General features: G+C 44.1%; 1 protein-coding gene across 1 annotated transcript in view; it reads right to left on the reverse strand.

The window, feature by feature from the left end:
• Positions 1-13261: 13261 nt before the first annotated feature.
• Positions 13262-27826, reverse strand: part of LOC121876495 (putative neural-cadherin 2) — a 36458-nt gene continuing 21893 nt past the window's right edge. Inside the window, exons 18-27 of the mRNA XM_042381621.1 lie at positions 27680-27780; positions 27407-27568; positions 26420-26611; positions 25399-25577; positions 24875-25064; positions 17726-17835; positions 17388-17516; positions 16749-16955; positions 16021-16293; positions 13262-14590 (exon numbers count right to left, since the gene is read on the reverse strand). Coding sequence (XP_042237555.1) covers positions 14517-14590; positions 16021-16293; positions 16749-16955; positions 17388-17516; positions 17726-17835; positions 24875-25064; positions 25399-25577; positions 26420-26611; positions 27407-27568; positions 27680-27780 — 1617 coding nt within the window. The 3' untranslated portion in view covers positions 13262-14516. The remainder of the gene's footprint in view (positions 14591-16020; positions 16294-16748; positions 16956-17387; positions 17517-17725; positions 17836-24874; positions 25065-25398; positions 25578-26419; positions 26612-27406; positions 27569-27679; positions 27781-27826) is intronic.

The following is a 27826-nucleotide window of genomic DNA, read 5'->3' on the forward strand; positions in this document are numbered from 1 at the left end:
AGGTGGGAGAGGAGGAGGAAGTGAGGCTAGGAGTTACCACGTTAGAAACACCACTTCTTGTACGATCAATGAAGTTAAGCAACGTTGGGTCTGGTCAGTACTTGGATGGGTGACCGCCTGGCATTAATAACACCAGAGGCATAAGGACTCAAATGGAAACAAGACATCTCAGGGTTCTGTCAGCTGTACTTGGTCAAAAAAAGGTAATTTATGGCGATTTTGTGGTTGGTTGGTTTAATTGGTTGGTTGGTTGGTTGGTTGATTTATCTTGTAATATAACGAATCACTTGTAGATGACACTAAGCTATATTAAGGCTTTATATACCGGGTGTTATAGGGAAGGTTTGTTTTGAGGGGCGTCGAACGTAAACACGAAATTATAGAATGGTTGGAAAATTGTTACCTATAGGAACAGATTTTGCCATAGTTTGTTTTTCATGAAAGTGTCTGTTTGTATGTATACAGTATAGTAGAACTAAAACAGAATCGAAAACAGAATCGAAATCTCTATCCAGGGAGCCATGCATCGCGATCCTCCTTCCCGCCCCCCCCAAACAAAAAGCAAATCGCCAAACCACATCTCTTATACATAATCATTATTTCACCGTAGCTGACGTTAGCAATAAACAGCCTTGATGAGGCAGTAAAAAAGAGTTATAGAGCAATAATATAAATCTCATCTCCATTTACTTACATTAGTGTTTAGTTAGTATGGAGAGGAGGGGGTAAGGCGGAGGGTGTTTACAGAGTGGCGTTCGCGTAGATGTATAACGTCAATAGGGCTCCGCTAGTAGTTAATGTGAACGGTGGATGAAAAATAGTCGCAAATTGACGCTCTGGGAGGGGGGGTAAAGGGGTGTTTTGTTTTTATGTTCGTAATATTTTATTTTTTTATTTTTTATCGCGTTATTAGAGACGTTTTTATCTACGCTTTAGAGACGAAACGATCACGAAAAACACTGGTTTTTTTTGTTTTTTGCATTTTAAAACAGATTTACTATGTATTTTTATTTATTATTTTTATACGATTTAATTACGGGCGGTCAAATATCATTTAATTTACCTGGATAAAAGTGAAGGTAAAAGGTTAATTATAATAAACAGGGTAGCCAGGTGGGAGAGGTGGGGTTACTGTGCTTGCATCCGGGGCACCTTAGTCCACCCAGTGTTAATGGTACCTGACTCTTATCATATATAAAGTACAGGGAGCTCTTGACTAAATTGAACCCACGTATGAAAGAGAGAGAGAGAGAGAGAGAGAGAGAGAGAGAGAGAGAGAGAGAGAGAGAGAGAGAGAGAGAGAGAGAGAGAGAGAGAGAAGAGTATACGGGTGGAATATATACGGATAAAAAGTAAGTATTGTTAGTTTATGATATTTTATGGTGTGATAAAATAGCGGGGTGTTTTATAACCTATTGGAGGATATATCAGGGTAGACCAGGATGGAGGTGTGTTGGAGGGCTGTTGGAGGGCTGTTAGAGGTATGTTGGAGGGCTGTTGGAGGGCTGTTGGAGGGCTGTTGGAGGGCTGTTGGAGGTATGTTGGAGGTATGTTGGAGGGCTGTTGGAGGTATGTTGGAGGGCTGTTGGAGGTATGTTAGAGGGCTGTTGGAGGGCTGTTGGAGGCTGTTGGAGGTATGTTGGAGGGCTGTTGGAGGTATGTTGGAGGGCTGTTGGAGGGCTGTTGGAGGTATGTTGGAGATATGCTGTAAGTATGTTGTAGAGAGGGTGGGAGGCAAGATAAGGCTATAAGCAGTCTCCTATGTCATGTGGGATTTACGTATCAGCCCAGAATATTTTTGCTCGTAGAATATTTCCCGGCGTCACAGTGTTGAGTTAGCGCTTTAAGATAATGATCATCTGTGTGAATTCTGGTCTCTGAGATGGTAAACTATGTACAGGTTTTGAATTTTTTTTTTTTTTGTATACGTGAGGCAAAAAATGTTGATTGAAGTCGTTTTACAATGAGGCAAAAAAGAAAGAAAGAAAGAAAGAAAGAAGTTAAATGGTCTTAAATAGTTATAGAATGAAGTAAAATTTGAAGCAAAACCTGGCCATCAATGGTTATAGAATTAAGTAAAAAAAATGAAGCAAAAAAAAAAGTGGATTGGACTCGTTTTAAATTCAATGAAAAATCGGACTCAGATTATCTTAAGACTCTTGAGGCAAAAAATCATTCCAAACTGAGGCAAAAAAAGAAGGTCTATTGTTCGTGGCTCTGTTGGTTCTATTATACGTGGCTCTGTTGGTTCTGTTATACGTGGCTCTGTGGGCTCTATTATACATGGCTCTGTTAGTTCTGTTATACGTAGCTCTGCGGGCTCTGTTATACTTGGCTCTTTGGTTCTTTATACGTGGCTCTGCGGGCTCTATTATACGTGGCTCTGTTGGTTCTGTTATACGTGGCTCTGCGGGCTCTGTTATACTTGGCTCTGTTACATATCCGACTCTGTAAAGCCTCTTCTAATATGTCCTTATGTACTTTGGTTGAGAAAAAAAAAAAGAGAGAGAGAGAGAGAGAGGCATCGTTTGTGTTAATGCAGTCTATAGGTTAAAAAATATATACCTTTGTAGTCACGATATTTAACACACACACACACACACACACACACACACACACACACACACACACACACACGTAATTATTATGAAAAAGAAACGGGTAAAGAGTTTATTTGCTTTTGCTGTTATTTTGCGTCATCTGAGAGTCGACTAATTATGAAATGATAGTGAACATGAACAATTCTCTTACCCTCCTGATGAACATAACATATGAACAATTATACATACATGAACAGTTCTTCTTCATTTCAATCGTGTGTTGAAAAAACACTTCAGGTTCAACGGCTAGAAAAGGTCAAATTAATAATATAATTAGTCGGTGTAAGAGAGACGAGTTACGTAAGATCTGGATTATATGATAAAATAAATCTTATTACGTGTGTGTGTGTGTGTGTGTGTGTGTGTGTGTGTGTGTGTGTGTGTGTGTTAGCCCCGCATGGTAGTTGACTTGTAACTTATTCACACACACACACACACACACACACACACACACACACCACACACACACACACACACACACACACACACACACAAACAACACACACACACACACATAATAGATTCAACAGTCAAATTAGTGTGTGTCATGCCATCTACAGGCTCGTAGTACTATTATATTTCCATAGAGTTATTTTAATGTGTTTTCATCGTCTTGCACTGATTATATTTTAGCAGTGAGATAGTTCTTTTGTGTGTGTGTGTGTGTGTGTGTGTGTGTCTGTGTGGTTTTGCGCTATATTGGGATAAATGAGTAACTGGCCATTGACAATTAGTGTATTCATAATAAGTAAAGAGGATTAGCTTCATACCTGACTAACCTAAACTAACCTAACCTAACCTGACCTGACCTGACCTAACTTGCATCTTAAACGAAACAGAAAAAAAAATCACATCCGAATTAGTTTTCATTAACTTGCAACAAAAACAATAAAAAGTTATTCTTCTAGGGCAAAAACTTCAGTTGCTTTGTAAAACACACACACACACACACACACACACACACACACACACACACAGGAGGCAGAAGAAGTACTCACCAGGTGGACAGCAGCAGCAGGAGGAGGAGGCAACAGGTATACCTCCACCACCATACCCTCCTCCCTCACTCACCTGACACTCGGTCCAGGTGAGATTCTTTCCTCCTGTCTGTCACTTAACCTTCGTCTCGGTCACTTTCTCAGTTGGTGACAGTGACGGGTGTTGTTGTCCTGGTGGCCACTTGTTCTCATCCGTCACACTCCTCCCATACACCGACCACCACTTTTAATGAAGTTTTTTTTTTTGAGGTGCTTCACGTCGCCGCCTCCGCTGTTGTTCGTGTCGAGGTTGGTTCACGGAGACAGTAACTCGACTATTAGTGGTCAGTAACTTGACAATTAGTGGTAAAGGTCTTGAAATATGACAGCAAAGACGGTCAGAAGTTCCTCTAAAGGATATTTTTTCATCACTTGAGTTTGGTGTTATAATTGTTTTCGATAATTAGTAAATGAAGAAGTTTTTTTTTTCCCCGATCAAATGTCTGGATATTCTTATTTACGAAGTTATCCCAACGATATAATGAGATATTTCTATAATACTCCCTGACGCAGAGAGTATGTTTATGTGGGGTTCCCGGGAGAGTACAGCGCGCTTCTCAACAGAGCCTGTGCGTGGACAACCTTGCCAGTGTGAGTATCTGGGAGAGAGTGAAGCAGACTGCTCTCACTCCTCACCACCACCCAGCCAACCAGCGGCACCACCAACACTCCCTCAGTCACCCACCACCTGCCGTCGGTTGGGTGTCGCGTGTTCCTGCCTCTGTCCCTCTCTGGTGGGGTTGTGTGTCTGGGGGACGATTGACTCAAGAGAAGAAAATAGTCAAGATCAAACACAGAAAATAATATATTTCTCTATGACTAATTGTGTTTATCGTCTCCCACTACACTTCTTATTAAATGACAACTATTTTTTTTTTATCAATTTACATATCAATTTATAAGTTATTACAGAGATTAAAATAAAAATAAAATCTTTGTATCTATTTCCTGCGCTTACACGGGGGAAGAACAGAGACACGTGTAATCAACAAAAAGTTCCTCATTAGGTCACACTTATAAATCACTAGAACAGAACAGAACAGAACAGAACAGGAAGATAGTTGTATCCATAAGTCTGGAACCTAACTTAAAACACACTCTAATATTCCCTCGTATTTTAAACTTGCAGCCTCGATCACTGTGTTAATCCACCTGACACACACACACACACACACACACACACACACACACACACACACACCACCGTATGACGACATCCTTCTGATACTGCATGGAAAGCAAATTATAGAAAGGCAAGGTGAATATGGAGAGAGAGAGAGAGAGAGAGAGAGAGAGAGAGAGACTATCAGATACCCATCAGTCTTTCACATCAAATATTCTTTGACGAATATAATAATACATGCACCTCGCACGTCCGAACAAGACCACAGATTAAAATAAAGAAGCATTTATTTATCTGTTCCCCCATTTCAGTTGGGCGCCACACATCTCAGTTTCCGAGAGAGCTGCTTCCTCCATCTCGTATTCAGTCAGCGGTTTGTGGTGTTTCAACATTTGGTCAATTACAGAGTTGAAATACACCATATACATCACAATACAACAATTACAAGGGATTCTGAACCCTCTGTTTCTACCTGTATTTATTTTTGACTAATTATCCCTTATATCTTGTTCCAATATTCACTCTGAAACTATATATATATCCTTTTAAAAGTAGTAAATAAACTCTTGAGGGTTTTGGAGCTGTTTTTTCATAGGTTTAGATGTTGTGAAATTATTGGAACTCTTTTGTATTTGTGTATTTCTTAAAAAGTTTAATTTCTTCTTAATAATTAATATATATCTTGTTATTCTGTCTGTTTGTTTGACTGTCCTCCTGTGTCTGATATTATAACCTATTATTAAATAATTTATAGTTTAAATATGTAACTTAATAATTTGTTCTGTCGTGAATTAGAATAGGCGAAGCACATTCAAGCTTCTTTACTTGCATGTATATGGTAGGCAGAAACAGTCATGCAATCAGGGCGAGAATTGTCACTGTTTTTAGGGTGACATTATTCTCATATGTAATGCAACGTGTGGACTCAGGGTTGAAGGTTACTGAGAGGTTATAGAGGTGGATGGGTGTAGTGGAAGAGGGAGAAGGAGTAGTCTTGTGTTCATTTTCTTACAGCAGTTTCCGGACAGATGAGATGTGTGTGTGTGTGTGTGTGTGTGTGTGTGTGTGTGGCGAGACTTCCCTCCATTTTCCAGAAGATTAAACCCCTTGAGCCACAATGTCCTCCCCCATGAAAAGAATCTTCAGTAAATAATAGACTCAGGTTGTGGTTGTTGTTATTGTGTGAAGAGGAGAAACAAAATCGCTATAAAAGTTGTAGTATGTGATGCCTAAGACCACCAAGCGCTTAATGTTCTCCTGGTGTTGTGGTTCTCAGAATGTCTTAAATTTTTCCTTTCTCTATACTAGACATTTTGAAAATTATGAAAAATAAAGGTATTATTCGTTCTACTGATGGTCTTGTCACCTTTGTCTTCTCTGATTGACGACTTCAAGACTGTTTCAACATCTTTTTATTCCTCTTTGCTCTCGGGATGATGGTGATGGTGCCATGATATATTTCCGCTTAGATACCGTCAAGAGCACCCAGTCTCAGTCCACTTCCCAACTGCTGACTCACCGTGACTCGAAAGATGTGTTACTCCTCCATCGGTTATCGAGGTATCAACATTGCGTAAATCTTGGGGTATCGAAGATCACTGGTCAGCAGCAGGTCTTCAACTCGAACATATCTTAATGGTGACGCGACGATTACTGTGGATTATGGCATTAATTCCTACTTAGTTTGTATCAGTTGTTGATGGTGAAAGTTTCCTCCGCCTTTCTTTGTACCCTAGTCGATGTTTCACCAGTCATGAATCGCTTGAGACAGGAAAATTTTTATACACAACGTCTCATGGCCGCTTCCTCCCATTCTACGAGTAAACGAGTCAAGAATTCTTTTTTTAAATACCTTTATCGCCATCTTGTCATCCTGAGAGGTTCCTGCAACACGAAATAAGACTTTAATGTGTGGATGACTAGACACTGTAGCCTTGACGCGTGAGAATCTCTACCGTAATGACTGACCTTCTCATATGATTCCTCTTGTCCAGCGCTGAGGAGTTTGTTATTGTGGGAAGTACAGGGACAGTGTAAAAGGCTTCTAAGATTACATGAAGAATCCCCACCCTAGCTTGTTTTACCTAAGGATTAACCATTTTAACACTATTTGGGGGTTAGGTTATGTTTTGGTTCGGTTAGGTTGGGTTAGTGATTCATCTTTTAAAGTGGTTAAAATATTGGAACAAAAACGAGACCTGACGTAGTGTGGCTTCTCGGTAATTATATATGTCTAGATTATCCAACTTTCATATTGACGAGATATCTTTTATTTACTCTTATCAGGGATCTCAGGTAGTCCGTCTTAAGATATCGCCTGTGTGAGAGATGGTCTGTCTATCAAGACCATTAGCCGAGAGTGCATGATTGGACGGGGCTCTTACCTGTGCATGATTGATCACACCTCTTACCTCCGTCTGAGTGAGCAACACAGTTTATCTCTACCCCGGTGATGGGGTCAGACACAGCACAGTTCACCTCCACCTCGTACAAGGGTCGGACACAGCACAGTTCACCTCCACCTCGTACAAGGGTCGGACATAGCAGAGTTCCCTCACACTTAGAGAAAAACAGTATTAGTCAGATCAGGAACGGCTGCTAACATTCCTCTCCCTAAACACTGCCGATAAATAAAGTTAGCAAACTCTGGAGCAAACTTTAGCATGTATAAAGATTAAAATAAATTTGCACGTGAAATTAAGGTACTGAGCAAAGATATATTCTGTTTACCCTGGTAGAGAAAATAAATAATTAATGATTAGCAAAGTGAATAACTAATTGACAGGTGAAGCTAAACAAGTGTATAAGAAAATAGAAAAAATAGTATAGAGAATTAAGTAAAAATAATATATGAAGGGAAATATATAATAATAATAATAATAATAATAATAATAATAATAATAATAATAATAAACAGAGATGGAAACACGAACTGATAATTGAATCTCCATAATTACTTCTCCCCCCCCCCCGATCCCCCAGAAAAAAAAGCTGTATCAGTATTAATTTCGAAGCATTACTGAATGAGCAACTCCCTGTCACTTTCACGCCACACCACGCCACACCACACCACGCCACGCCACGCCTCACCACGCCTCACCACGCCTTTCCACGCCACGCCACGCCCCACACGCCACGGAACACAGAGAGATACAGAATAACTAATCTATCATTTCAGGTTGGAGGCAGCGTGAATATTTCTTGAAAAGTGAAATTAATCAGAAGTATTTAATTGTAACTAATTCTGATATACATCTGCGCTTGGAGGTGTGGAGGCTGTGTGTGTGTGTGTGTGTGTGTGTGTGTGTGTGTGTGTGTGTGTGTGTGTGTGTGTGTGTGTGTGTGTGTGTGTGTGTGTGTGTGTGTGTGTGCGTGTTGTAGCTTGCGGTTGTCTTGCATTCAGATACACGGCTGCCTCACCTCACAGCGCGCAGGTGAGTCACACAACGTCAGGTAAAAGTCTAGGTATTTTTATTAAAGTAACTACTAATTCTCGCTAATTAACTGTAAATCATAAAATTGTTCTCCTGAGGCAACAAACTGAGTGTTTATGCAGTCGTCATTGTCACATAAACTACGCAGCACAGGTAAATATTAGGACCTTACCTGAATATTTCTTAATTAGGTGCTACAGGTAACCCTTCCCCTCTATCAGTATTATCGTTCACTATTTTCTAAGTCATCCATCACACCTGACAAGCAGATGAATGATGTGGGAGAGCCTATGGAATTATAAAATCGCTTCACAATTTATTTTTTGTGCATTTCCTTTTTTTTTTTCAGTAAGACTTAACTAGATCAGTGTTACTAAGACTGTATGGGAGGTTTAGTATTTCTGTTGTGTTGCTTTTCGCCCAATACGCTTGTGTAGAGGTTTACTTAAGAGGTGGTACAGTTGTTGTTGGTTCAGGTGGAAGGTGTTAATTAGTGATCTTGGTTGTGTTACCTGTGTTGGATGAAGTTGGTCCATAATCTTCTTTCTTCTTGTTCTTCTTCTTTTTGTTCTTCTTGTTCTTCTTCCTGTTCTTCTTTTCGTCTTCTTATTGTCTTCTTGTTCTTGTTCTTGTTCTTTTTTTCCATCTTCATTTTCTTTTTCTTATTATTATTATTATTCTTCACCACTAACCTCCTCATCATCTTCTTTACCCCTGCTCGGTGTTGACTCTACACACACACACACACACACACACACACACACACACTCATCCTTCAACAATGAAACGAATTACGTCATGCACTTAAGTCAGACGACCAAGACCACCTCATACTTCGCCCTGTACACAGAGAGAGAGACTTGACCTGAGTTTGTTTATCTAATACCATAACAAACATACGGGTTCCTTGGCTTCAGACCAGATTCTAAAAGGTTCTTACGATAAATATTCCTCGTAAGTGAATAAGTAATAATGTTTGTAAAAGAGTTAACATTGGCTAAAGGGATAAAAATAACGTCTGAAAGTAATAGTAGTGGTAGTAGTTTGTTAGGTTAAAGTGAGACATTTTAAACCAAATTACTTCACTTAGTATACCACTTAGAGGAAAGGAATTACCAGACAGAAACTCTCTGGTAAGGATTTTCTATGTTAATTTCTTCCCCTTAAGTGGTGTTAAGTGGATGTATCTAACTAAAGGAAAGAAGATGTAATATAATTATTATTGTTTTGTTAATGTTATAGCCTCTGATGTTATTCTGGTGTTTTAACTTAAAAGTATTAATTGATTAGGTGTGTTACTTAGTTCTTTAGGAGTAGTGGAACGAAATCTTTGAAAAATCTGAAGAAATCTGATGTTGGAGTGTTACAGGAAGTGCCCATGCCTGACGGGGACGTGACTTAGGGGCGCCTCACCCTCAGGAAAAGAGGGTCATTTTTTTTCTATCATTTTTTCACGTCTCAAATGGAAGAGAGAAAATGTATGTATGAGAGAATGGGAGAGATAGTGAGGGAGAGATGAGGGAGAGGAGTTACTGACAGAAGGAAACGAGGAAAGAGGAGGGAGAAGGCCATCTGGGAGAGGACAAAGAGATGCCGGAAATTACTCTCTCGCCCCAGTAAAAGAGAACAGGTCAAGCCATCGAGGTTTTATAAATGATTCTTACCCGTGTGTAGTGAAGAGGAAGGCGGAGTGAGGGTGAGGGGAAGTGAAGTTAGTGTCAGGAAGAGGGGAAGGAGGAGAGAAATCAGAGGAAAGGGTGAGAGGAGGCGAGGTTAGTGCCAGGAATGGGAAAGAAGGAGAGAAGGTAGAGGAGAGGAGAGGAAGAGAAGATGAAGAGCAGGAATGGAGAGAGTCACCTGATGGAAGAAAGGAACGAAGGAAGAATGCACACCATAATAAAACTGAACAGGTATAACAGTACAGGTGGTTCGTGTTACCTGTATGACACCAACTGTCTTAATTACCAGGTGCTTGGTGATGCTCCCGGCTGTTCCACTAATGGGCGACGCTAATGTGTGTGTGTGTGTGTGTGTGTGTGTGTGTGTGTGTGTGTGTGTGTGTGTGTGTGTGTGTGTGTGCGCGCAACGAATTCCCATATTTATGCCTTCATTATTCACAGGGTAAAATTTCTAAGCCAAAAATTTCCGCCAGATAGACGATCAGTAAATTCAACCTCACTTGAGCATAATATTTGTATTGAAAAGCCATTTATTTACAAAGAAGAAAAATCCCTCCAAGTGATTTACAGACGAGAGACATTTACAATAATTCAAGATTTTAATTTACACCGGAGTCACTAAAGTCAGACTACGAATGCAAAAACATAAAAAATAAAAAAAATTAAAATAAAATATATTTACAAAGATTTTATTCAGATTAAATTCCCTTCAGGGTTTTTACAGCAAGAGTGTTGTAAATTGCCAAGAGGGGTGAATTAAAAGATCTTTACATACGACCTTTAGTTACGACACTTGTTTGAGTACGTTCGGGTAACATACGAATTTTAGCTGGATTATTCTTGTTGTTGTTGTTGTTGCTGCTATCAACTTTAATATTTTTTACTGGGCGGAGTTTTTTCTTGTGGTAGTTGCTTGTGTATTTGTTTGTTTTGTATGCTGCTGTTTCTCTTGTTGGTCCAGCTGTATTTGTTATTATTTGTTCCTACGTATAACCAACACAGTGTTATCCCACACAGTTTCGTCGTCAGGATATACACACGCGGGACTTTACTCAGAGATTCCTGCCTATCATGTTACCTCCTCATCGTATAACCCCGTGAGTGGCTTTTCTCTTGTAAAATAATCCTTTCCTTACATCAAGTTAGTGGTTTACAGTGTCTTCCAGCTCGTTTTTATGTGTACATGGGAGCCTTGTCTTGACTGTGTGTGTGTGTGTGTGTGTGTGTGTGTGTGTTTAGATTGGGTCGTATCTAACGTGATGCTCCTGCCAGACGTATATCGTGCTGTTGTGGTGTGTTGGATAGATGTTTACGGGGATTACCCCACCCGGGCACAGGTCACTGACCCACAACAGGGCCTGGGGCGAAATATTAATAATAATAATGATAATAATAATAATAATAATAATAATAATAATAAATACAAAAATTAAAAAACAAACATTAATAGTGGGAAACGATATATGTATGTTGTGTTGTCAATAGTAAGAGAAACAATTGAGACCCTGCGTGGTGAGACAGGCAGACAAGCAGACAGACAGACAGAGAGACAGACTTTGAGCCAGTGATCATAAAGAAATATATTCAGGTGTGTTCGGGAAGGGGAAAATGTTTCTCACCTCAACACCTGAAATTGTTTACACACACACACACACACACACACACACACACACACACACACACACACACACACACACACACACACACACACACACACATACACACAGAGTATCGGGATAACACTGAACCCAGGACACGACCTCTTAAAGTTGGGTTTGCATGAGGCTGGTCCTTCCCTTGCCTGGGGTGATCTGGTGTGCTGACGGCCCTTTCCCACGCCAAGCTGGGGGTCAGGCAGCTTTGAGCCACACTGAAGATTCAATGGACGGCCAAAAAAAAAATGATATTACGACACCTGTAAACAAATGAGTAAGTGTGTGTGTGTGTGTGTGTGTGTGTGTGTGTGTGTGTGTGTGTGTGTGTGTGTGTGTGTGTGTGTGTGAATACTGAATTAGTATGAAAGGAAGACCATAATTGCATTCGTATATCCCAATCGTTCTCTTCTTGTTGTGTGTATGAGAGAGGGCAGCAACAACAACAGCACATATTGCTCCATGACACAACCTGATTGGCCCATTAATAAAAGAATAAAAAACTCGTCACAGCCACAAATTACATCAATAACACTGTAGATTTTTTGTTGTTATTCACAGGAAAATATTTCGATTGTTATTTTCGAACACAATTCTTTTTATTTTTTTTTCCGGATATTTTTGTACAGTTTTAGGACACTTTTTATATATTTTTTAACTTCTTTTCGGATATTATTTTGGGGTCAGTTTTTGGACACTTGACCGGAAAAGTTTTTGGACGAATTTCGAAGTTCTATTAAGAGTGACGGTGATGTGAGAGTGAGTGACGGAGAGTGATAAGACAAGTGTGTAGCAGTAGTAGTAGTAGTAGTAGTAGTAGTAGTTGTGGACGTACAGAATTCTTATACAATATTTACAAAGAAATATCTATCTACTTCATAAACATACTTCACATAAGACAAGTGTGTAGCAGTAGTAGTAGTAGTAGTAGTAGCAGTTGTGGACGTACAGAATACTTATACAATATTTACAAAGAAATATCTATCTACTTCATAAACATACTTCACTAATGATCAATATAATGAAAATAACCAAAAAATGAATAATTAGTTCCCACATTCGTATTTATCAAGGTATAGGTCTTGAGATTAGTTTAAATGAGTTATAGCTAGGAATAATTATGAACCGTTTTCTGTGATGTGATTTGTTTTCTATGGTATTAGGGGAGAGACTATACTATATGATGTAGTGGAGACGGGGCGGGATTTTATATTGACGACAGTAGGTGTATTGATGAAGAATGTGTTACAGAAGTCTTATATGGGGAGATACAGGAGAATACAGTAGTTGAATTATTATACTGTACTTTCATCCAGATTAGATCAATGTGTACTTCCTGCCTATAGTTTAGAGTGTTATTCCTATGTACTGTCCACAGGGAGGTGCAGGTACTGTCCTCTATTGTTGTTATATATTTAAGGTGGATACGGGTACTGTCCATAGGGAGGTACAGGTACTGTTTGTTAATGTTGCTATACTGTATATTTAAGGTTGGTACATGTACTGTCCATAAGAAGGTACGGGTACTGTCAATTTTTTTGAGATAGTGAAAGTAGACGATCATGAAGGTACTGTCCAGGTTATATATGTTTTCGTTAGATATTTTCTACTTTTGGATATATTTTAATATTTTTTTCTGGCTCTTCATCAAAAATACTTAGTAAGAGAAATGGGTTAGGTTAGGTTAGGTCAGGTCAGGTCAGGTCAGGTTTTTTAGGGAAGTAAAACACATCAACTGTCAACATCACGAATTTATTTTGTTAATAATTTTAGAAAAATGGAAAATCTACCTTTGGAGTTTTGAGTCATTAGTGTTTACACCTGGTAGTCACCTGTTAATAATGTGCAGGTGTAAAGTCAACGATGGTATTTGTTCATTTTCTGTTAGTTTATGTTTCAGTTTTGTTCATTTTAACGTTTCTGAGTTGATATTGTTCACCACTTGTTATTTTATTAGTCAACATTGTTCATTTTTTATAGCTTTCATGTTCATTACTATTCATGTCCTTTAAGTATCTAAGTTATTTTTGTTCATTAACGATAACTTTATGCTTCAAAATTGTTCACCTTGTGTAAATTGTTCAATATCTGTATCTTATCTGACATACAAGTTCCTTTAGCGGTAAGACTCAGTATGTCACACTTAGACTCAGCAGAGTTTCACAAGTGTATTAGATTAACCTCAGCACCACAAACCTCATCTCTTGGTCGTCACGTCTTAAGTATGTATGTATGTATGTATGTACGTATGTGTGTATGTATGTATGTATGTATGTATGTATGTATGTATCTTAGGTTCTGTAAGTTATATATCAAGATGGAGAGAGGGGTGTGTGTGTGTGTGTGTGTGTGTGTGTGTGTGTGTGTGTGTGTGTGTGTGTGTGACAGTACGAGAGAGAGTGTGGTTGGTATGTAATTGTGTTAGAGAGAGAGAGAGAGAGAGAGAGAGAGAGAGTATGAATGTGTTAAGGTGAAAGAAAGAAAGAAAGAGAATAAACCAAAATAAAGTAATGTCTTTAATAAACTCATTATATTAAAGAAGTATAAATCAATTCTCCATAACAAACGGCGTAGCTGTTATCCGCAGGAGAATTCACAAATGACTTAATATTCGTAATCCACAATAATTCACTTTTCATAATCTTCCCCCCATAAACTGGTCTAACAAAAGGCACACGGGTACCCTATATAGCCTTGTGTGTGGGTGAGGTGTCGTCAGTAATCCACATAGAGAGGTAGAGGGCGGCGTCCTTGTTGTCTTGGCAGTTTTCGGGCGTCTAGAGGATGTTGGTACTCGTAGAAGTGTTATATCATCGTTGACTGGTGTGAGAGAGTACCGGAGACTAGAGTAGAGGTCGTGTTCTCCCTCTCTCCTCCAATGGGAGTCTGGATGATCGTCGCTATAGATGAACCTTCTCTGTGATTGGTCGTAACTATCGCGCCTGATTCTGATGTGTCCTCTGGTTGGTTAGAGCAGGAACCAATGACGTGTCAGGACTCCACCATATGCGCCACCTCACGGAAGCCAACTAAGAACTTGGCGCTGCCGCTACAACTCTCCAGACCTGCAACAGAAACACACCTTTATCAAAATACACCTTCTTATCTATATTATCTATGCACTAATATTCAGTCACAATATTATAGCTGTTAATATAGTACCATAGAGCTTATATTAGTCGTTATTATATAGAAGAGCGATATATATAAGATTCTGTCCTGGAGAAAATATTATAATCTTTTTCTTGATGTTCAAATACAATACATTATCCTACTTACTTGTACACTGCCTCTTGTTACACTGCCTAAATGATGGTTAACTGGATGGCTATACCGTAAGTTCTGCCTAGGACTGGATATCACCGTCAGAAAGGAATGGGCCATTGTTTTGATTTGTGCTCTCTCTCTCTCTCTCTCTCTCTCTATATCTCTCTCTCTCTCTCTCTCCCTCTCCCTCTCATTTTGCCTTCCTCTCTCTCCCTGCTCCTCTCCCCCACTCTCCCCGCCCCCTCTCCCTGCCTCTCTGCCACTCCCTGCTTCTCTCCCTACCTCTCTCCCTGCTCCTCTCTCCCACTCTCCCGCCCCCTCTCCCTGCTTCTCTGCCACTCCCTGCTTCTCTCCCTGCCTCTTTCCCCCTCTCCCCTTTCTCCTGCCTCTTGCCACTCCTGCTTCTCCCTCTCTCTGCTCCTCTCCCCTCCCGCCCCTCTCCCTGCCTCTCTGCCCTCCTGCTCTCCCCGCCTCTCCCCCCTCTCCCCACCCCCTCTCCCTGCCTCTCTGCCACTCTCTGCTTCTCTCCCCTGCCTCTCTCTGCTCCTCTCTCCCTCTCCCGCCCCCCTCTCCCTGCCCCTCCTCTGCCACTCCCCTACCTCTCTCCCTGCCTCTCTCCCCCCACTCTCCCCCGCCCCTCTCCCTGCCTCCTCTGCACCCTCCCCTGCTTCTCTCCCTGCCTCTCTCCCCACTCTCCCCGCCCCCTCTTCCCTGCCTCTCTGCCCTCCCCTCTTCTCTCCCCACCTCTCCCTGCTCTCTCCTCCCTCTCCCTTCCCCTCTCCCTGCCTCTCTGCCACTCCCCACCTCTCTCCCTGCCTCTCTCCCCCACTCCCCGCCCCTCTCCCCTGCCTCTCTGCCCTCCCTACTTCTCTCCCCTGCCTCTCTCCCCCACTCTCCCACCCCCCTCTCCCTGCCTCTCTACCACTCCTGCTTCTCCCTACCTCTCTCCCTGCTCCTCTCCTCCCTCTCACCCCCTCTCCCTGCCTCTCTGCCACTCCCTGCTTCTCTCCCTGCCTCTCTCCCCACTCTCCCCGCCCCTCTCCCTGCCTCTCTGCCACTCCTGCTTCTCTCCCCTACCTCTCTCCCTGCTCCTCTCCCCCACTCTCCCCGCCCCCTCTCCCTGCCTCTCTGCCACTCCCTGCTTCTCTCCCTACCTCTCTCCCTGCTCCTCTCTCCCACTCTCCCCGCCCCCTCTCCCTGCCTCTCCCTCCCTTCCTCCTGGACTTACATGAGGACAGTGATCCTGGGGAAGAACCTTCACCTTCATAAGCGTAGTTTCTCAGGTCGTCGCCGGCTGGAGGGTTGCCAAGACAGGTCCTGCTCGGTCTCCTCTCCACGTCAGCAGCTCCTCCTCCCGTGGCCGCAGGAGCCTGGCGTCTGTCTCTCTGGTGTGGCGCCGCTGGTTCACCTGAGGCGCCATCACCCTCCTGCTGGAACTGGTGGGTCGTGTCGTCCTTGCTAGCGGCTGGTGAGGACATTTCTATCTGTAGGACGTCCACGTCTGAGGCAAGAATGTTAAATGGTTAATGAACTGTCAGTGGTTTTTACATGCTAGTGTGTCTATTCCACCCAGTTGGTAATTAGTTGGAATTACGTTACAGTCGACCTAAGTTTCGCTATTTCCAGGTGGTGTAGTGGATGATGCATGTTGCTCGTTATGTTGTGCGTCATGTTACCCAATAACCATATTAAAAATGATTGATCCTTCTAACCTCACAGAGAATATTAGTACATAGCAACTCGTTCTTCTCGTCGTATCATGAATTTGTCAGGTTTCTCGTCTGGACATAATTTACGAGAAAGGTTTATGAGTAATTGCCTGTATCATTGTTACGATATTTTGTTTAGATTTAAACTTCAACGACTTAACATAAACTCAACATAAACCCTGATTCATCCTCCTGTGTAATGCTGGCATGGAGGACCCGAGAGGAGGCTCAGCAGGTGGTGACTCACCTGCAATGTTGGGGTTCTTGGTCCAGGCTGGCTGGCCGTTGGCTCTCGGGGGCTTCAGCAGCTGCAGCTCCAGCAGGTTGGGCGTGTGGCTGCAGGGCGGCGATACTTGTTCTTTACAGGTGACTGTGTCGTCCTTGTCGTTGGGGGCGCCCCTGCGTAGCGCGGACCGTCGGTGGTGCTGGTGCAGCAGGAAGGCGCAGATCAACACTGTAAGGCGGAACCAACCATGAGCTGGGCGAGAACCAACCATGAGCTGGGCGAGAACCAACAATGAGCTGGGCGAGAACCAACCATGAGCTGGGCGAGAACCAACCATGAGCTGGGCGAGAACCAACCATGAGCTGGGCGAGAACCAACCATGAGCTGGGCGAGAACCAACCATGAGCTGGGCGAGAACCAACCATGAGTTGGGCGAGAACCAACCATGAGCTGGGCGAGAACCAACCATGAGCTGGGCGAGAACCTACAACCATTTTATACACTCCTATCATTCTTGGTGTATGTTTCCATTAACAGGATGAAGGTTTTCCGCACGAACTAAACCAACTTGATTATTCCCATAAGAAAGAAGAAACTGTATTTAATTCAATGTTGTGATTTATGCCACTGCTCTGAGTAAACAACATCAACATAACTCACGCAGCAGGAAGATGCACCACACAACAATGGTGACCAGAATCCCAAGAGGCAGCTTGAGGGATGTCTCCTCCACGTGTGGCAGGTGACAGTGTCTTCCACTGAACCCCGCCGGACACACACACACGTAACCTGACACACACAGCGAACAAATATTAACCTGTTTAGCAAAATAAACAAACGAACAGTGAGTAACACTGTCAGTATAATGTCAGTATAATTTGTGACAACATAAAATATTGCTTATTTGTATCTTTAACTGTCATGGAAACAAAACACACACACACACACACACACACACACACACACACACACACACACACACACACACACCCACCCACCTGGCTGGGTGTTGAAGCAGGAACCACCGTTGAGACAGGGCTGCCACACACACTCGTCCTCGTCGTCACAGGAGGTCTGGCTGCTGGTCAACACACGTCCCTCACCACACCTACAGGGACAACACCTGTCATTATAACCCTTTACTCTCAACACTACTTCACCCACGACCTTCACTAGCTAGATACAACGACGGTGAATGTTATTATACATACAACACAGCCAAGCTTAAACCTTCAGGAGCACACAAGAACAAGTCATTTACGGAAGCCACAAAGTAAAAAGATATTTATCCATTGGTCCTTTTATATAGAAGAAATGGGTCGAAAAGCTTGAAAAAAAAAAGACTGATGAATAGAAATCTAAAAAACCCACAAAATATCTTATAATACATCGATATTTACGAACTTGTTTCCTAATACTTGTAGTTATAAGAGTAAACCCTGAAAATGTTTATATGGACATTTAAGAAAAAAAATATAAGAACACATTTACAGCCATAAGACGAAACATTTACACACTCAGAACATCCACCACTCAGAATATTTCCTCGGCAGAATGAATAGATGTCTCTGAGTGTTAGTAGTGTACTGATCTTCCCTTACAACGTGTCCACCTTATTGCAGAGTTATTATACAGGTGTTATGCAAGTTATTACAACAGGTGGAAATAAATGTTGTAAATAACCTGACTGAACTCAACACACAATACTTTTTCCTTGTCCTTGCACTCGACCTTAAGCGACGCCTCTGCATATCATTACTCTATTCACCTTTGTCATTTAGTTAATTAATGTACCCAACACCTACAGCCCTTCCCAGAAAATTGTTTGATGTTTTGTTACAGTTATCGTGTATTACAGTAATCATAGAGGTATGTTGTGGGATGTAGTATTGTTGTGCTTTTAGAGGATACGGTGGAGGGGTAGGTGGGGGGAGGTAGAGGGGAGGGGAAGGGGTAGGTGGAGGGAGGTGGAGGGAGGAAGGGGGTAGATGGAAGGAGGTGGGGGAGGATGAGGGAGTGAGTGGAGGAGGTGGAGGAGAGGTAGGTGGAGGGAGGTGGGGGAGGGAAGGGGGCCAGGTGGAGGGAGGTAGATGGGGAGGGAAGGGGGTAGGTGGAGGGAGGTAGATGGGGAGGGAAGGTGGGTGGAGGAGGTAGAGGGAGGAAGGGGTGGGTGGAGAGGGAGAGTGAGAGAGGGGAGGGGAAGGGGGTGGGTGGAGGGAGGTAGATGATGGGGGAGGAAGGGTAGGTGGAGGGAGGTAGAGGGAGGAAAGAGGTAGGTGGAGGAGGTGGAGGAGGGAGGCTGTGGTAAACTAATGTGGAGTGTTGTGTCTATATTTTTTCCACCTCTTGATGTAAACAAATGGATAAACACACAGACAGACAAACAGACTACTACTACTACTACTACTTTTTTTTTTTTTTTTTTTATAAACGTGGCCTCCAGCCTCCCCCAATAGCCACACCTTCGCCACCATTTATTTACCTTAATATTAAATATCCTAATACATAAGCAACTATCCTATCTGTGTTAAATTAGTTGAGCCGCAGATCGATGCGGCATTCGGTGACTGTAGCCTCATAGTCGATATCTGCAGCAGTTGACGGAGTAGGGGCAGAAGCTCTCGTTCCCCTGAGGCAGAGCAAAGCCGACCGAAGGAGAGAGAAGGACAGTCGACATCTCATCCAGGCTGTGACATAACTTCTGGGCTGCTGCTTCTGTTCGGAGATCAGCTCCGCGAGTCTGGCGTAGAAACATCTTGCGCTTGGGCCCATCCCACCAGCGGTTGTGAACACTAGCGGAGTGAAGCTGCCTTGATCGACATTTTGAATTCTCTCCCCATATGCCCTTCTCTTGTCGTTCTCGTTCCTCCTATGTGCAGCATCGAGAGCTAGGTTACGGTGACAAACGGCCATGGGATCAAAAATCCTGATGTCGAAGGCTCGCTGTCCCCGCGTCCAGAATCCTCGAGCACTGACGTCCACACGGGCTTCGTTAGATGTGTTTGAAGTCCTGTGTTGGAGGATCTCGCCATCCAGTGGAAGGAGGGTCGGTTCTACCATGACGTCCCGGCAGGTTTCCTTCAACATATTTGCTGTGAGATCCCTTACCTCGTCATGCCTCATGCATATGAAGCCCCCCTTCTTGCAAACCATGGCGTGATCGCCATCATAGGAATAGCCACACACGCATTGGGAGGGCAAACCATCTACTGGCCAACCGTACCTTAGAGCAATGGCATCTGTAAATTCTTGTTTGTTAAGGCTGAAACCATTTGCCCTTATCGGTAACGTAGTTAACCAGTTCGAGGCGCCCACCTCCTGCGCTATAGCTACTTTTTTTGTCAAATTTTCTGGAACCTGCAGCAATAGTTGCTGCAACATGTCATTTTGGCAGTGCTGCCGATCTGTTGTAATGGATCTACGGATCTTATTAACTTCGCTGGTGTCCACTTCCCCTGTTGCATTCTGGGCTATTATGTGGTCAGTGAGGGCTGCCGTGAGCTTAAGTGAATTTTGATGTTCAGAGTCAGCAATCTCCTCTGGATTAGTTAGTCCCATCCCTCCCAGTCTTGGTGGAAGTGCAAGAAGTGTTCTTTCTACTGGGGTTAAGTCGTGGTGTTTCACTAGTTTGGGAATGAACTTGACACTGATTGCTTCTTCCAAAGGGTGGAGGAGGGGTCGGATCTCAGGGATGGTACGCATCAGGTAGTTCCAACGATGCTTGACTCCATGTGTGAATGCTGCAAAGGCCGCATGTGGCTCTGTGTTAGCAATCTCCGATAGAGCATGGATTTCGCTAACCCACTCGTTCACCTTTCCCCCTACGTACTGGGTCTTGAAGTCCGTAGTGCCAATTACTGCGCCTAGATGTCTTTGGCCGTCCTTAGTTATTTTGACCTCACTTTCGCCGAAAACCTCCACAGCCCGATCATAATGATCTGGCTTCACGATGAGGAAGGATTTGCTGGCGTTTGGGTGGTACCCTATTTGTGGACCTCGCGATGTTACCAGGTCCCACCACTTTTTGATGTCCTCCACTTTTCCTGCTCCTGTGAGGTCATCAGCATATGCCACTTGTTTGACCCCAGTTGTTTCATACTTTATTTCTTGTTGGAGCACTGATAGGCCTATTGCATACATTGCCATTGCAACGGGGTCTCCCTGTGTTGTTCCCTCGGTCGACTGTAGGATGGTATCACCTCGTAGAGCCTTGTTGTTTACTACGTAGAGGTCTGAAGGATTCCTATACGAATTTTCAACATACATCGCAAAGCTAGGACACTTGATCTTGATGTTGTGCAGTGCCGCCTTGCGGTTAAGTATGTTGAATGCGTTTGAAGCATCCACCAGGAGAACGGCCTCACAATCACGCTGCTCAAATATCAATCTCATGGCGTGAATGGCCGCCTCCCCACCAGCCTGGTGGCCAGCACACACTTGTAGGTTCCCTGCTGCTGCCCTGACATCATCCTTTACCACCTCCATTATACTACTACTACTACTACTTTGCTGTCATCGGAATCGAGTATGACGATCATCCAGCTATGAGCCTATGATATGTGTTATTAAGGATGTTACCTTCGTTGGTGAGCTCTGATGTGACTAGAGATGCCGATGCGAGACCGGCAGGGCCGTCCACAGATGTTGCACGTGTGGAGGGCTACACCTAAGGCGGGAGGGGCGGCGGGAGCGTCTTTTCGGTGTTGGTGCTTGTCTGCCTCGGTATGCAGTCGGGCTAACTCGAAAGTATTGACACCTTCTAGTGTGGTGTTCCTCCAAGCGTTACGGTGTGGAGTAATCGTCTCCCAGGTGAGGGGGTCGATTTAGCACTTTTTCAGGTTTGTCTTAAGACTATCCTTATACCTTTTCTGTTGCCCGCCAGCGTTACGTTTACTATTCGTTAGGTGACTGTAAAGTAGCTGCTTTGGCAGTCTACTGTCGTCCATGCGGCTAATATGCCCAGTCCAGCTCCTACAGTTGGTGTCAGCGAGAATACTCGCAATTGTTCTCTTGTCTTCACAGCGAACTCGTAGGATGGAACGTAGACTATGTTGGCAAAAGTTTCCAAGTACATTGAGGTGCCTTCTATATGTGACCCATGTCTCGCTGCCATATAGCAGGGTGGGGAGAACTACTGCTCGATATATGTGCAACTTTGTAGATAATTTCAGCTCCCTACAGCTGAAGAAGTGGGTACGGAGTCTGCCAAAGGCTTGAGATGCACATCTGATCCGATGTTAAATCTCTTTATTGATGTCCGCGGTGGTGGACAGATGGGAGCCGAGATACCCAAAGTGAGTAACATTAGAGAGGGTAGTACCGTTAAGCTGGATGGATGGTGGTGTGGCTGAACCAGGGGCAGGCTTAAAGAGAATCTGAGTCTTATGTACATTCACCTCAAGGCCGAAATGTGCATACACATCTACATAAGTGTTGCGGATCTCCTGTAGGTCGCGTTCAGTGTGAGCGACAAGGGTGAGGTCATCTGGATATTGAAGCTCAGTAATGGAAGCTACCAACAACTTTGTTCCTGCCTGGAGTCGTCTTATGTTGAAAAGCCCCTTCATCTGGTACAGGATGTCCACCCCACCGGCTAAATTGGCACTGACACGAGTAATGAAGGCAGCCAAGAAAATGGAAAAGAGATTTGGTGCCAGTACACATCCTTGTTTTACTCAGACTGGGTGCCATTGTGCAGGACACTGCCGTTCATGCCATCGTGGGGTTGCCTCACAATGGTGATGAATTTTGGTGGTCAGCCAAAACGGCTGAGGGTCCGCCAAAGGGTTTTCCTGTTGACTGAGTTGAAACCCTTGGTTAGGTCGATGAAGGACATGCACAAGTTACGACGCTGTTCTGCATTTTTCCTGCATCTGGCGGGCAGCAAAGATCATGTCAGTGGTGCCACGTGATGGTCTAAAGCCACATTGAGATTTGGGGAAGAAGTTTTCCGCCTCAGGAAGAAGTCTGTTTATGAGGACTCGGGCGATAATCTTGCCAGCTACGGACAGCAGCGAGATCCTGCGGTAGTTGCCACAGTCTGACCGGTCTCCCTTGTTTTTATAAATATTGACGATGGAGGCGTCTTTAAGAGTTTGGGAGATTTCCTCCTTTTCCCATATATTTTCCAGTAGAGAGTGGAGACGGCTGGTAAGCAGAGGTCCTCCTGCTTTATGCACCTAGGCTGGGATTCCATCGGGCCTTGAGGCTTTGTTATTTTTCATCTGTGTGATGGCAGTAGATACCTCATCCAGGGATGGAGGATAGCTGATGTGGGTCAGCTCTGGATGCTGAGGGACCTGCTGGGTAGTCAGAACATCCACATTGGTGTTTTGGTTGAGCAATGAATGGTAGTGCTCTTTCCAGCACTGAAGGAGGCCTTCATCGTCTTTAATTATGTAGTTACCGTCAGATGAGCGGAAGGGGGCTGCGCCATGAGTGGTTGGCCCATAAAATATTTTAATGAAATTGAAAAATTCGCGCATCTTGTGCTGATCTGCATGTTTTTGTATTTCACATGCTTTATTTTTACGCCAGTTATTCTTTAGAATGCAAAGTTCCCGCTGAGCTGCCGCTTTCTTCTTGCGGAAGGTATCAGCTTTGGTCCAAGACTGAGGGTTGTTCTGCCAGTCAGTAAAAGCAGCACATTTATCATCGATGAGTAATTTGATTGCCGGGTCATTTTCATCAAACCAGTCCTGGTGTATTCTTTTGATCTGGCCGAGGGTCTCTCTGCAGGTTTTTGTCATAACACACACACACACACACACACACTACAGAACCCTTCCTGTGAGAGGTAGTATCACGACCTCCTTCAGCGTGGGTGAGTAGTTTCTCCCTCTCTCTCCCGTCCGTCAGGCACTGTGTCATCCTCACAGGGAGACTCATATATATATATATATATATATCCTCAACATCATAACGTTCCTCACCCTACACCTCCTCCTCCTCCTCCTTGTCCTCCTTTTCTTCACCTCTCCCTCCTCCTCCTACCCCCACTCCAGTTCAGACTTGCTTTGATGCTCAACTTTGAAGTTCTTCTACATAGAGCGGTGACGCCTACCATATCCCCCCTCACAAATAATAATAATTATAACAACAACAATAATAATAATAATAATAATAATAATAATAATAATAATAATAATAATAATAATAATAATGATAATAATAATAATAATAATAATAATAATAATAATAATAATAATAATATTAATAATAATATTAATAATAATAATAATAACAATAATAATAACAACAACAACAACAGTATATCGTCAACCATTATGCATATCAAAGTATATTAACATCTTTTTTATAAATTTAATTAAACAAAATAGACATTAATTATTATTTTGTGACGGCTAAAATGAATTGGTATTTAATTAAGTTTTACCGTGAAGTAGCGAGGTGTCATGTTTCTGGGAGTAATGACTTTGGCTAATTTACTGTAATAGTGAGTCTTGTTATTTTGTCGGTGTTTAGTAGGTAACGTATTATGGTGTGTGTGTGTGTGTGTGTGTGTGTGTGTGTGTGTGTGTGTGTGTGTGTTACGTCTGAGAGTGGAGGAGGAGGAGGAGTTCATGCCTCCAATATTCAACAGTGTCTCGCCCACGTCCTGAGTCTCAAATAGCTGAGGAGTGACAGAAGGAGGGACGGGGAGTGACGGGAGGAGGAATGGCAGTGACGGGAAGTGGCAAGGAGTGACGGGAGGAGCTGAGATGTTGGCCTCCACTCCATCAAAGACCTGGGTGACTCCTGGTACACTAACATCAGAAGCGGCTTGACTAGTGATGGCAGGGTGTCACACAGGCTAGAGTGAGAACCTTTCTACAGGTATGCATGAGAGAGGAGAGAGAGCGAGAGCGAGAGAGAGAGAGAGAGAGAGAGAGAGAGAGAGAGAGAGAGAGAGAGAGAGAGAGTCTCAGTCCTCACCTACCTCACTCTACACTTAGCTACATCATCACTTTCACTTGGTAGTTTTTGCTTTACGTTGGAAGAGCGAGAAGAGTATAAGGATAGACAAATTCTCATTACGAAGAAGAAGGTGATAAAGACACGTGGATTACATAGTGAAGATTACCTGAGAAGCGGAGGGTTAAAAGGTTAGGTCATTAGTGGACAGAGTTCGGTGCCTTGGTACAGACCCGCAGTGGTAGGACCTCCAGGTGTCGACGCAAGTGAGCGGGGTCCTGCAGGACACGTTGGCACAGGCAGGAGGGGCGCCACACCCCTGCTCCACGTCCTTCAACACGCTCGCCTGACCCCACGCTGTGCTGTTGACCGCAGGCGGCAGCGGCACTCCACGACCTGAGATCCGCAGGTCGTCCATGCATCCTAAAGGTGGAATTAGATTAGTGTGTTTTAATGTTCCGGTTTGTCAGTCCGTCTGTTTGTATTTATGTCTGTCCGTCTGTTTGGCCCCCTCTTCTCTCTCTCTCAGTCCTCACATACCTGCAAACGCACACAATTTAGGCCCACATATTCATTTTCTCACGTGACGCACCCGTCTTCCTGTCCTGTACATCTTGTTCTGTATGTGTCTACTCCCTCCCTCCCGTCTTACTCTTGTTATCACCATTAATCTATTTATTTAGTGTCTTGGCTGGTTGAAAGGCCAGTCTCCTCCTCCCCTTCCTCCCCCCTCCTCCTCCCCCCTCCTCCTGCTCACCATCAAAGTAGTCGTTCTGGATCTTAAAGACGCTCACGTCCAGGAACTCTGGCGACCCTCCTATGTGGACGCCCTCTTGTTTGTCCACCTCCAGCAGCTGACGTCCCTCCAGCACGACGGAGGCGTTGTACAGGTCACCGTCCCCGTCATCCACCGTCAGAAAGGTCGCCGACCCGTACCTGTCAACACACCTGGGCGTCAGCGGCTGCAACTCTCTCAGGTGTCAGGGGTAATAATGTGATGCGGCTCCAGTAATGATCACTCCTCGCAAATAACTTATGACGAGATGTTTATAGTACAGGAGGTAGTGACGCCTTTAAGAGAGTACCCGTGAGTCTCACAACAATTAACTTGGGGATTAAGTGAAGTTCTTTCATTTTTGTCTCTCTGTAAATGAACCAACAGACTCAGGACAACGTGTACATTGTTGTGTTGAATTTGTTCAGCAATTTTAAGTGAAAAGGGAAACATAACAGAGGGTGTAAGAATGTGTGTTAAGTCAAGAGTGTCTGTGTGTGTGTGTGTGTTGCCGTCGGTCTGATAACTGATTTAGGTCTTAATTTTACGACGATTAATTTAATTGATATTGTGATGTATTGTTGCGCTTCTAGGTTACATTAGGTTGGGTTAGGTTAGGTTAGGTTAATGCTAGGTTAGGTTAGGTTAATGCTAGGTTATGTTAGGTTAGGTTAATGCCAGGTTAGGTTAGGAGATAGATAGTAGTGACTCAGTACCTGGCAATGTTATTTACTAGGAAGTGCCAGTACCTTGCAGCGGTGGGGGTGCGCCAGTACCTTGCAGCGGTGCCAGCACCTTGCAGCGGTGGGGGAGTGCCAGTACCTTGCAGCGGTGGGGAGGCCAGTACCTTGCAGCGGTGGAGGGGGAGGCCAGCACCTTGCAGCGGTGGAGGAGTGCCAGCAGCGGTGGGGGGTGCCAGTACCTTGCAGCGGTGGGGGGTGCCAGCACCTGCAGCGGTGTGGGGAGTGCCAGTACCTTGCAGCGGTGGGGGGAGTGCCAGTACCTTGCAGCAGTGAGGGAGTGCCAGCGGCCGTCGGTGAGGGAGGCCCGGGAGAGACAGAGGGAGGTCTGGGGTCGAGGGTGGAGGTGCAGCACCACACACAGGCGGCCGCCCATCACCTCTACTGACCAGCTGTCACGCCCATGTTGTGACGCCAACGCCACCAGCTGCCCTCTCCTCCTCCACGTCCTGAACCTGCGGCGCAACACATACCTGAGGTTACCTGAGACTACCTGGTGAGGAGAGTGAAAGGGACAGTACCCCTGGTGAGGAGAGTGAGAGGGACAGTACCTGGTGAGGAGAGTGAGAGGGACAGTAACTGGTGAGGAGAGTGAGAGGGACAGTACCTGGTGAGGAGAGTGAGAGGGACAGTACCCCTGGTGAGGAGAGTGAGAGGGACAGTACCTGGTGAGGAGAGTGAGAGGGACAGTACCTGGTGAGGAGAGTGAGAGGGACAGTACCCCTGGTGAGGAGAGTGAGAGGGACAGTACCTGGTGAGGAGAGTGAGAGGGACCTACAGGGTGAAGGAAGACAGATCCACAGGTATACAACAGGTGTGACATTACCGCTGGCAAGAAAAAGTTCAATAAGTTAATTTCTAATTCCAAGATGAAAGGTGTGTTCGTCCAAGAGTTAGCCCAGCGTTAACTTACTCTCGATGTTTCGTTCCAAATTGTGGTTTTGTTTTCTATTTTCTTCCAAATCCCTGAATTAGGTTCTACTGGACACGATGATTAAGGATCTGGAGTGAAAAAGATACAGCTTTTTTAAGTAATTATTCAAAGGTCTCTTGGAAAAATGTCGTGTGTTTTACGACCTTAATTACTCGCTTCCTGTCAATCTTGGATGATGATATTTGGTGGTTTGCTGTTATTATTTGTTTGTTAAAGTCGCTAAATACGGTGAGTTGAACTTAAAGAAAATAAAGTGTTTTGGGCCTAAACAAATCACCAAGGAAACCGGCTAGACACACAGTGGTGTTGGGTTTACCTGAGGGAGATGGAGGTAGTGTAGCCGAGGGGGGTGAAGGAGAGAGCCAACTTGACGTAGCTGTTGAGCAGGAAGGTGGTGGGCGTAGTGGGTGTGGCACACCCTGGCCCTGACCACCCGAGCTGGCACTCACACCGCAGCGATCCAGGTGAACCTTGACACCTGCCGAGACACCTTGATTAAACGCTATAAATAATACTCTCTCTCTCTCTCTCTCACTTAGTACACACAGTAACATTAAGACGTATCACAGTGTCAACACGAGTGACTGACCTGCCGTGAAGGCCACAGTAGAGGCCGCTGGAGAGACAGTCAGCAGCGACACACCCGGGAGAGCTGGCGCGGCTCAGTACCTCACTACCCAGGTCCACCAGCTGAGGGAAACACAAGGATTACCTCACTTAACCACCATTAACCTGT

The sequence above is a fragment of the Homarus americanus genome, unplaced genomic scaffold (assembly GCF_018991925.1).
Source record: "Homarus americanus isolate GMGI-L3 unplaced genomic scaffold, GMGI_Hamer_2.0 scaffold42442, whole genome shotgun sequence".
Classification (NCBI taxonomy): Eukaryota; Metazoa; Arthropoda; class Malacostraca; order Decapoda; family Nephropidae; genus Homarus; species Homarus americanus.